The 12,106-nt window shown below is 41.1% G+C and overlaps 1 protein-coding gene across 1 annotated transcript in view; it reads left to right on the top strand.

Moving 5' to 3' along the window:
* Positions 1–376: 376 nt before the first annotated feature.
* Positions 377–12,106, top strand: part of ELOVL2 (ELOVL fatty acid elongase 2) — an 89,327-nt gene continuing 77,597 nt past the window's right edge. The window contains exon 1 of the mRNA XM_032424779.1: positions 377–500. Within this exon, the coding sequence (XP_032280670.1) occupies positions 498–500 (3 nt within the window). The 5' untranslated portion in view covers positions 377–497. The remainder of the gene's footprint in view (positions 501–12,106) is intronic.

The raw sequence follows: 12,106 nt of genomic DNA, 5'->3' as shown, positions 1-12,106 counted from the left end.
TCCCGCAGCCGCCGCAGCCTCCGGGGGCAGCGGACAGAGGCCTGCGCGGCGGTCCTCGCGGAGGCTCTGCGAACGTTGGGCCGCGGCACGCGACGGGCGGCCTGCTGGGCCTGCAAATCGCCGCCCGGCCGGCAGGGGGCGCCGCGAGCGGAGCCGGGCGCCCGGGAGGGGGCGCGCGAGGCCGTCCGGGGCCCCGCCTCGTCGGCCCCCACCCCTCCCCCGCCGCCCTCCTCGCGCCGCGGCCGGCGAGCCGCCGGCGAAGGGCGGGGGGTGGGGAGCGGCGGGGGCCCGAAACGGTCCTGGAGCTCGGAGCGCCGCGCGGGAGCAGCGCGAGCCCGAGGGGGCGGGGAGGCGGGCGGGCGTGCGCGCGCCGGGCGTGGGTGTGGGCGTGGGTAAGTAGAGCGGGCGCGACGGGAGCGCGGGGCAGAGGGACGCTGGCTACCCTGGACAGCGCATCGCCGCCCGCCGGGGTCGCCGCGCCGCAGCCGCCGCGGATCATGGTGAGTGGGCGCCGCGCGCCGCCACCGCCGTTCTCCTTTCTCTCCTCGACCAACGCACTGGGCGGGAAGGAGCCGGGCGGGCAGCGGCGCGGGAGCTGCGGGTTCGACCGCTGGAACCCGTCGCGCTCGGCGGGCCTGGGGAGGGGGCGGTGAACGTTTGGGCGGGAGGGCGCGCGGGCCGGGCCGGGGCCGCGGTCTCGGGATCTTTGTCCGGGGCCGCGGTCCCGCCCCGGCACCTCGGGGCGCCCGCTCGCGTCCAGCCCGCTGTTGCAAGCACGCGGCCGGCCGGGCGCCCGGGATGCCCGACGAAACCGTACCCCGTTCCGGTGGCGGCCATTCCCGCTCGCCTCGCAACCCCACTCCCGCCCCGACCCCCGGCGTGGGGGACGGCGTTTCCCTCCCGCGGTCCCGACCCTGCCTCCGGAAATTCTGGGGGTTTTGTCTCTAACGGTTGAATCCGTGCCTTCTCTCCTCCCTGCACCGTGCCTGCAATCCCGGGGGTGTGTCTTTGTGCTTGCCCCGGCCTCCCTGGGTTTGCATCGTGGAGTCGGGGAGATTCCCATTTGTTTACGGAGACTGGGCGGGGGGGTCTGGTGTGTTCTTTCCGACAACTACTCTTTCCCAGTTTCCAGGCCAGTACTCGACTCTGAATTCATACCGCTTTCTGCTGGCCACGGAGCTCTGTCCTGGAGAGAGAGGGGTGCGTGTGTGTCCGTGTGTGTCCCCGTGCGTCCGTATCCCATGAACTGCTTGAGAGTTTTGGCAGAAGAACCTGGTTTTGTGACTACAAAAAGAGAAAGTGATGTGGTTTCCATATGGTTCCTTCTCCACTATGGGGCTTGTTAAAATATGCTAATCGCCTTTCTTTTCCCCGCTCCAGCTGACCCTGATCAGTCCCGGATTTTGCTCTCCCTCCACCCTCTCAGGCACACATCATCTACCTGATTATACGTGAAGCCTTCTGTGGTCACCTTATCTCACATTTCAGTCTTTCCTACCGCAACCACCACAGTTCCTATCACCCTTCTTGCTTCATTTTTTTTTATAGCATTTATTATTTAACATACTCTTTTGTTTATCTTGTTTACTGAACGTGTTCCCCACTATGTAAATATCGGCGCAGAGATTTTTTCATTTTGTTCACTGCTGTATTTCTAGTACCTACAACAGTGCCTGGCACATAATCTGTGCTCTATAAATTAAAGAGAAAATTAACCCAAAAAACCAGCATACTGTTGCTGATGTACAAATGGGAAGCAGCAATGCAACTATAAGGATTATCCAGTTGACAGTTATAAGGATGAGAATTTCAAGGGAAGATTGAGAGGAGGAATAGTCTTGGAAACAAGGGACTTAGTGTGGTGACCCTCAATGGGAAGGGTAGAGCTGCCATCCCTTAATGCCTGGGTCTGTCTCTTCATGCCCATGACACCTTTGCCCTTGGATGGATAAAGCATTTTTAGAGCTAACTGGCTCTCTCCTTGGGGGCCTGAACCTTTGTTACAAAGAATTATAATGAGTAAGAAAAGAAGTCCAAGGATATCACCTTAATTGGAATGGAAGAGCCATGGGAATTTTAAAGAGTCAAAATAAAGGGCTTGCACTTATTAACTCTATCCTGTACTATTGTGATACTACCTTTTTAGAAAAGCGTTTTCAGAAACTTTGGGTTTTCTGAGGAGATATTTTTATGCATATGTCCACATAGAAGTCCTCTCACTTTAAAAAAATTATGCTGGCAGTGGGAGGTTAAATTCCAAAATAAGCTCATGGGTCAGTTCAGAGAGACACTGCTTTGAGTCGAAGTCCAACATGAATAGTCTCTCACGATGTCTGCTAATTAGTCTTATTCCAAAGCCTATGTTTTTCCTTCAAATTCCCTTTTGCTTTTCCATTTCACAATATAAATGTATAGCAGTCCTTTGTTTTAAGCCTGGGGACATGTGTTTTTATAATCTGAACCTAACTGCATAGTAAAATTTACATGGGCAAGTTCCTGAAAATGATGTAATTATAGCCGTCACTCTTCAAGTTTAGCACCTCTATAATTGCTGTTCTGGCCAGATAGGTAGTAAAGATGAAAGATGGAAAGGAAGGCATAATACGATTGTCTTTGAAATTAAATCCAGCCACCAAACATAAATGCAAGATGCCTCATTCTTTTGATCCCAATTTATATTTGTAGGAGATTTTATGTTACGATTCCAGTCAAAATATCAAGCCATTTTTTTTTTTTGTCTATTCCTCAAAGCATCGTATTTTTCAAGAAATATAAATCCCCTTTTAAAGTTATCCAGTTGGGTAAGCTTAATTCTCATTCTTTCAACAAAAAGTTACAATTTCATCCAGCTCCCTTGAAAGCTTTTTTTTTTTAATTGCAGTATAACTGATCCCTTCAAAACATTTTAATCACAGTTTGGGAGGTTCGGGTGTTTTCATAGTCTGAAAGAAGGTGTTTAAAATTTAAGTGGCTCCATATCGTAAATTTGTTCTATTCAGAAAACAGGGTCCTTCTATTGAGGGCTGTGCCCAGGATTATCTCCCTTGGACAGTCTACCGTCTAACCTGAAAGTTTTGGATATTTAGGAGTAGATGTTGATAAGAGACAAGAGGTTACACCAGTAAGCTCTTATTTAAGCTCAACATGGTGAAAATATGCCAACATGAGTAGCTCAGCAAAATTCTGAAGTTACAAATTTTACACATTTGTATCTTAATCGAATGAGGACATCACTGGTATGTCCCTGACTCTGACAGTGAAGGATTCTAATAAATTGTTAGTTTAAATATAACCATTTAAACTCTAACAATTTAAGAGTTGCAGAGTATACATTGTTCTGGAATTGATGTGGCAGTTTAAACCTTGAGATCTGGATTGAGTCATGTATTTGAACCCCAACACAAGGTTTAACTGTGTGACCTTGGGCAGGTTAACTTCTTTAGAACTCAGGTTTTTTTCTATAAAAGAAGACAGTGATATCATTTCATAAGGTTGTTGGGAGGAACAAAGAAGATACTGCACTAACTGGCTAGTGTACTTCTTCGAGCATTCATGAATATTATCTTTTATAATGACGTGCGTTCTTTCTCCTGTATCTGGCTGTTTTCAGTTGAAATACCTCAGGATAATGTCTGTGATTCACTCCTGGATCTCATCCCCTTATGTGATCCTGAAACGGATCTAGTATTGCTCTTTATCAACACCCACCAGGGGAAATATGCAAACTGCATTTATGTAATTTAAAATTTTCTAGTAGTGGCATTAAGAAGTAAAAGGAGAGGTGAAATTAATTTTAATAATAGATTTTATTTAACCCAATTCATGCAAATATTATTTCAACATGTAATCAATGTAAAAAAATTAGATATCATACATTTTTTTTTTCCCCATGTGAAATCTTCAGCATCTGGTTATGTGTTTTATACTGACAGCATATTCCGTTCAGGTGAACCACAATTTCAGGTGCTCAGTAGCCACACTTGGGACAAAACAGCCCCAGATGACACACGTCTTCCAAATTTACCTCTTCTCTGCTAGACTCTTCCCTCTCGTGAGAACCTCACTGCCGCTTTAGACCTAGTGTTACCAAAAGTCAGCTACTCACCTTTCAGACTGTCCTCTCTGTTCCCTTTGGCTGTTAGTAATTCCACCAGCTCTCAAGTCTACTGTGTCTGAAATCGGATTCTTACTCGCCTTTCTCTTTTATAGTGTTCATTGTATAATATTCCCACATTTTGAAAATCTCTTTGCATCTTCTCTCTCCTCCAGGGCCCTCTCCACTATTCTTGTCTTTCTTACTGATTTCCTCCTTTTTGGTCTCTTAGTTTTTAACCTTTTTACTTGAAGCTCGTTATTTTTTCAAGGCCAGAGTCCTCATTTTCCTGTAGTAGCTTAAAGCTGGGGGCGCTCTGGTCCTGATATGTTTCCAAGACCTCCCTCTTGCCTTCCTCCCTGTGTTGTGCTTCCCTTCCTTCTGCAAACCACCCCACCCCCCCCACGAAAGGTAGTTCTCTACCTTGCAGCCACTGGGCTCCACATTCTCACCATTCTCTCATAGCTCTTTTGTATGTTAAGTTATAAATGCTTTTTACCTTATTTCTGTGCTTCACACCTTTATCAAATATCCAAAGAAATAGAATTCCTTTAACTGAAAATCTGATATTGAAATGACCCACCCAAAGAAGGAAGCACAGATAAAGGAAAGAGAAAAATAAACCATGGGAAGGGAAAATGAAATTATTCTTTGAGCTTTAACTACCTTTCAAGAAATATCAGTGGACCTGATTAATAATAATAGCAACAACAGCGACAACTATGGTGACCCCTTACTCAGGGTTTTATAGGAAACAGAACACTTTCCTCTAGCTGGTGGACAAAGGCACGAAACAGAAAGGTGCTGGACCAAGAGTCAATAAACCCAATTTCTTTCTAGTCCTGGCTTTTTTAATTAGCTCTATTGCCTTAATCCCATCACTCTGAGACACTATTTACTCATCTGCAAAATGGGGTATTTTCCTTTCACAAGATTGTTTTGGCAGAATCAATGGAGCCTTTACACTGGCTCTTCTCTCTGGCTGCCTGGCTGGATCTTTCTGCCAGAGAGCTGTATGGCTGTCTTCTTTTTTTTTTTTTTTAATATATTTTTTATTATGTTATGTTAATCACCATACATTACATCATGAGTTTTTGATGTAGTGTTCCATGATTCATTGTTTGCGTATAACACCCAGTGCTCCATGCAGTACGTGCCCTCTTTAATACCCATCACCAGGCTAACCCATCCCCCCACCCCCCTCCCCTCTAGAACCCTCAGTTTGTTTCTCAGAGTCCATCGTCTCTCATGGTTCGTCTCCCCCTCCGATTCCCCCCCTTCATTTTTCCCTTCCTGCTATCTTTTTTTTTTTTTTTTAACATATAATGTATTATTTGTTTCAAAGGTACAGATCTGAGATTCATCAGTCTTACACAATTCACAGCGCTCACCATAGCACATACCCTCCCCAGTGTCTATCACCCAGCCACCCCATCCCTCCCACCCCACCCCCCACTCCAGCAACCCTCAGTTTGTTTCCTGAGATTAAGAATTCCTCATATCAGTGAGGTCATATGATACATGTCTTTTTCTGATTGACTTATTTTGCTCAGCATAATACCCTCCAGTTCCATCCACGTCGTTGCAAATGGCAAGATTTCATTCCTTTTGATGGCTGCATAATATTCCATTGTATATATATACCACATCTTCTTTATCCATTCATCTGTTGATGGACATCTTGGCTCTTTCCACAGTTTGGCTATTGTGGACATTGCTGCTATAAACATCGGGGTGCACGTACCCCTTCAGATCCCTACATTTGTATCTTTGGGGTAAATACCCAGTAGTGTAATTGCTGGATCATATGGTAGCTCTATTTTCAACTTTTTGAGGAACTTCCATACTGTTTTCCAGAGTGGCTGCACCAGCTTGCATTTGCACTAACAGTGTAGGAGGGTTCCCCTTTCTTGTATGGCTGTCTTCTTAATACCTTTTTTTTTCTTTTCTCGTAAGTGTTAAGAGAATACGATCTTAGGATCAAAAAAGTTTTGGGAAGCAGTAGACAAGACAGGTTTCCTTCTCTCTCTCTCTCTCTCTTTTTGAGGTATAGTTGACACACAATGTTACATTAGTTTCAGGAGTACAACATAGTGATTCAACAAAATCTATACCTTATGCTATGCTCACCACAAGCGTAGCTACCATCTGTCCCCATACAGTGCTATTACAATACAATGCAAAACTGACTGTATTCCCCAGGCTGTACCTTCATCCCTGTGACTTCTTCATTCCCTAACTGGAAGCCTGTATCTCCTACTCCTCTTCATCCATTTGCCTGTCCTCCTATCCCCCCTTTGCTCTGCAATCACCAGTTCTCTGTATTTATGGATCTGTTTCTGCTTTTCTTTGTTCATTTGCTTTTTTTTTTTTTAGATTCCACATATACTTGAAATCACAAAGACATATTTGTCTTTCTCTATCAGACTTATTTCACTTAGCATAATACCCTCTAGGTCCTACCATGTTGTCACAAATGACAAGATCTCATTCTTTTTTTCTTGACTAATATTGTGAGATATATATATATATATTTTATATGTCTCACACATCTTATTTATCCACCTGTCTATCGATGGACGCCTGAGTTACTTTTATATGTTGGCTATTGTAAATGATGCTGCAATAAACTTAGAGGTGCATAGATCATTTCAAATTAGTGTTTTCATTTTCTTTGGGTAAATACGCAGTGGTGGAGTTGGTGAATCCTATGGTAGTTCTAGTTTTCATTTTTTAAGGAGCCTCCATATTCTTTTCCACAGTGGCTGCACCAATTTGCATTCCCACAGACAGTGCACAAGGGTTCCGTTTTCTCCACATCCTCGCCAACACCTGTTGTTATTTTTTTTTGTCTTTTTGATACTAGCCATTCTGGCAGGTGTAAGGTGATAGCTCAGTGTGGTTTTGATTTGTATTTCCCTGATGGCTAGTGATGTTGAGCATATTTTCATGTGTCTGTTGGCCATCTGTATGTCTTGTTCGGAAAAAATTCTATTCAGGTCCTCTGCCCATTTTTTTGATTGGATTATTTGGGGTTTTTTGCTGTTGACTTGTATAAGTTATTTATATATTTTGGAAATTAACCTTTCATCAGATGTATCATTTGCAAATATCTTCTTCCATTCAGTAGGTTGCCTTTTTGTTTTGTTGTTTCCTTCATTGTGCAGAAGCTTTTTATTTTGATGAAGTGTCAATAGTGTATTTTTGCCTTTGTTTCCCTTGCCTGACAAGACAGATTTAGAAAAATATTACTAAGGTTGATGTCCAAGAAATTACTGCCTGTGTTTTCTTCTAGGATTTTTATGGTTTCGAGTCTCACATTTAGGTCTTTAATCCATTTTGAGTTTCTTTTTGTGTATGGTGTGAGAAAGTTGGCCGGTTTCATTCTTTTGCATGTAGCAATCCAGTTTTCCCAGCACCATTTATTGAAAAGACTGTCTTTCCCCCATTGCATACTCTTGCCTCCTTTGTCATAGATGAATTAACCTGTCTAAGCATTAATTCATTTCTGGGCTCTCTATCCTGTTCCATTCATCCACGTGTCTGTTTCTGTGCCAGTACCATACTCTTTCGATTCCTGTAGCTTTGTGGTATATTTTGAAATCAGAGCGTGATGCCTCTAGCTTTGTTCTTCTTTCTCAAGATTGCTTTGGCTATGCAGGATCTTCTGTGATTCCATATCAATATTAGGATTGTTTATTCTGAGATGTGTGAAAAATCCTGTTGTATGTTGATGGTAATTGCATTGAATCTATATATTGCTTTAGGTAGTATGGACATTTTAACAATATTATTCCTCTGGTCCATGAGCATGATGTATCTTTTCATTTGTTTATGGTGTCTTCAGTTTCTTTTATCAGTGTTTTATGGTTTTCAGGGTATAGGTCTTTCACTTCCTTGGTAAGGTTTATTCCTAGGTATTTTATTCTTTTTGGTGCAGTTACAAGTGGAATTGTTTTCTTAATTTCTCTTTCTGCTTTGTTATTAGTATATAGAAATGTAACATTTCTGTATATAAATTTTTTATCTTGCAACCATACTGAATGCATTTATTCTGTTTTGGTGAGGTCTTTAGGGTTATCTATATATAGTACCCTGTCATCTGCAAATAGTGAGTTTTCCTTTTTCCCTACCCATTTGGATACTGTTTATTTCTTTTCATTGTGTGATTGCTATGGCTGCGATTTACAGTACCATGTTAAATCAGAGTGGTAAGAGTGGACATCCTTGTCTTGTTCCCGACCTTAGAGGAAAAGCTTTCAGTTTTTCACCATTGAGTATGATGTTAGCTCTGGTTTGTCATGTATGGCCTTTATTATGTTGAGGTATGTTCCCTCTAAGCACACTTTGTTGAGCATTTTTTATCATGAATGGTTGTTAAATTTTGTCAGATGCTTTTTTGCATCTATTGACATGATCATATTATTATCCTTTGTTTTGTTAATGTGGTATATCACATTGATTTGCAGATATTGACCATCCTTGCTCCCCAGCATAAATCCCACTTGATCGTGGTGATCCTTTTAATGTGTTGTTGGATTTGGTTTGCTAATATTTTGTCGAGGATTTTTGCATCTGCTTTCATCAGGTATATTGGCCTGTAGTTTTCTTTTTTTGTAGTGTCTCGTTTTAGTGTCAGGGTAATGTTGACCTCATAGAATGTATTTGGAAGCTTCCTTCCTCTTCTGTTTTTTGGAATAGTTTGAGAATTGGTGTTAACTCTTCTTTAAATGTGTGGTAGAATTCACCTGTGAATCCATCTGGTCCTGGGCTTTTGTTTGCTGGGAGTTTTTTGATTACTGATTGAATTTTGTTATTAGTTTGGTCTGGTCAGATTTTCTATTTCTTCTTGAATGACTTTTGGAAGATTGTACATTTCTTTTTTTTTTTTTTTTAATTAACATTTGTTTCAGGGGTACAGGTCTGTGATTCATCAGTCTCACACAATACACGGTGCTCACCACAACACATACCCTCCCCAGTGTCCAGCACCCAGCCACTCCATCCCTCCCACCCCCCGAAGATTGTACATTTCTAGGAATTTATCCATTTCTTCTAGGTTGTCCAGTTTGTTGGCATATAATTTTTCTTAGTAATCTTTTATATTCTTTTGTATTTCTGTGGTGTTCATTGTTACTTCATTTCTGATGTTATTTATTTGGATCCTCTCTTTTTTTCTTGATGAGTTTGGCTAAAGTTTTATCAATTTTGTTTATCTTTTCAAAAAACCAGTTCTTGGTTTCATTGATTTTTTTTTTTAAAATCTCTGTTTCATATATTTCTGCTCCAATCTTTATTATTTCCTTCTTTCTCTTGATTTTTCTGCCTGGATGATCTATCCATTGTTGTAAGTGGGTGCTAAAGTCCCCTGCTGTTATTATATTACTGTCAATTTCTCCCTTTATATTTTTCAGTATTTACTTTATTCACGTGCTCCATTGTTGGGTGTGTAGATATTCACAATTATTATATCCTCTTGTGTCGATCCGTTTATCATTATGTAATGCCATTTTTTGTTACAGTCTTTGTTTTATTTTTTAAAAGATTTTATTGATAGAGAAGGTGCGCGCGCACACGCACACACACACACACACAGAGGGAGAGTGAGAGGGAGAAGCAGACTCCTCACTGAGCAGAGAGCCAGATGTAGGGCTCAATCCCAGGACCCTGAGATCATGACCTGAGCCTAAGGCAGATGCTTAACCAACTGAGCCACTCAAGTGCCCCACAGTCTTTGTTTTAAAGTCTGTTTTGTCTGATATAAGTATTGCTAGTTTGGCTTCTTCTTCTTCTTTTTTGCCTCACTTTGCATGAAATATTTTTTTCCATCCCTTCACTTTTAATCTGTATGTGTCTTTAAATCTGAAGTCAGTCTCTTGTAGGCAGCATATATGCATATGTGACTCTTTTATTTTTAATTCAGTCATCTCATATCTTTTGATTGAGCATTTAGACCATTTACATTTAAAGTAATTATTGACAAGTATATACTCACTGCCATTTTGTTAATTGTTTTCTGGGTTTGTTTGTTTTTTTCCTTCCTTTGTAGTTCTTCTCTGTTCCTTTCTTTCTTTCTTTTTTTTTTTTTTTGCTCTTTTTCCTTGTGGTTGATAACTTTCTTTAGTGTTATGTTTGGCTTTTTTTCTCTTTATTTTTTCATGTATTTATTACAGGTTTTTGTTGTTTCCATGAGGTTCATATATAATATCTTAAATATATAGCAGTCCATATTAAGTTGATGGTCACTTAAGTTCACACACTTTCTAAAAAAAAACCTATTTTTACTCTTCCATCACATTTTGTATATTGTCATATTTCACATATTTTTATTTTGTGAGTTCCCTTCACTAATCTTTATGATGTAATTGATTTTGCTACTTTTGTTTTGTAACATGCACAGTAGCTCTGTGATTGTTCTGCTATCTTTATGTTTGCTTTTACTCATGAAATTTGGTCCTTTCATAATTTTCTAATTTTGAAAATTTCATAGTTTTCCTTCTAATTATGACTTTCTCTTTTTCTTTTTTTGAAAGATTTTATTTATTTGTCAGAGAGAGAACGAGAGAGCGTGCGCCTGCGTTCACAAGCAGGGGGAGAGGCAGGCAGAGGGAGAAGCCGGCTCCCCGCTGAGCAGGGAGCCTGACATCCCAGGATCCTGGGATCACGACCTGAGCCGAAGGCAGATGCTTAACCGACTGAGCCACCCAGGCATCCCTGACTTTCTCTTTTTCACTTAATGAAGTCCCTTTAACATTTCCTATAAGGCCAGTTTAGCAGTGATGAACTCCTTTAACTTTAGTTTGTCTGGAAAACTCTCTCTCTCTCCTTCTATTCTGAATGGTAGTCTTGCTGTTGGGTATAATGTTGTTGTTGTTGTTGTTTTTCTCTTTCGGGACTTTAAATATATCATGCCACTCCCATCTGGCCTGCAAAGCTTCTGCTAAAGAATTAGCTGACAGCCACTTGGGATTTCCCTTTTTCATTTGTAATTAGTTGCTCCTCTCTAGCTGCTTTTAAAATTCTCTGCTTATCTGTAATCTTTAACATTTTAGTTATTATGTATCATGATGTGGACGTCCTTGGTTCATCTTGTTTGGAGCTCTCTGTGTTTCTTGAACTTAGAAGTCTGTTTCCTTCTCTAGGTTAGGGAAGTGTTCAGCTATTATTTCTTCAAATATAATTTCTGCCCCTTTCTCTCTTCTCCTTCTGGGACCCATGTAATACAGATGTTCCTTCCCTTGATGTTGTCCAAGAGATCCTTAAACTATCCTCCTTTCTTTTATTATTATTTTTGCTTTTTGCTCTTTAGCTTGGGTGCTTTCCATTATGCTGTCTTCCAGATTGCTGACCTGTTCTTCTGCATCCTCTATTGTTGATTCCCTCTGGTGTATTTCTCATTTCAGTTATTGCTTAGTACCTTCTTAATTAGACCTACCCTAACTACTCTATTTAAAACTAAAACCTGCCCTGCCATATTCACATATGCCTGATCCCCTTACACTGCTATATTTTTTCATAGCACTTTGATTTACTCATTTATATAACACTTGGTACCTTTTAATTATTATGTGAAGTGATTTTTGTTTGTTCCTCATGATGTGTCCTTTAATGTCCCCTTTTGTTTGCAAGCTTCATGAGGACAGATTTTTGTTTGCCTTGCTCAGTAAAGTATCTCAAGCATCTAGGCTAATGCCTAACCTATAGTAAATGCTAAACTGTTATTTGCTGATAAAGTGAAGGCCAGTGTTGCTGGTTCCCAGTGCAGTGTTCTTTTCTCATCAGTCCCATTTACCATCCATAAAGAATTAATTTGGAAACGCACATCTGCTTTGCAAACATATCCATGGTATAGTTCTTTTAAAGACACTTATAATTATTTATCACAGTTGAGTTTAGGCATGTTTCAGTAATGTAGGTGTTTCATCCATGCACATATGCTTGTGTAACCTTTCCATAAATGATGATGTATATGTATTCCTACAACTATATTTTTATTTCACAGTCATATTTGTG

The sequence above is a fragment of the Phoca vitulina genome, unplaced genomic scaffold, assembly GCF_004348235.1.
Source record: "Phoca vitulina isolate PV1807 unplaced genomic scaffold, GSC_HSeal_1.0 scaffold31, whole genome shotgun sequence".
NCBI lineage: Eukaryota > Metazoa > Chordata > Mammalia > Carnivora > Phocidae > Phoca > Phoca vitulina.
The sequence above is the reverse complement of the archived record's forward strand: the minus strand, read 5'-3'. Positions and strand labels throughout refer to the sequence as shown.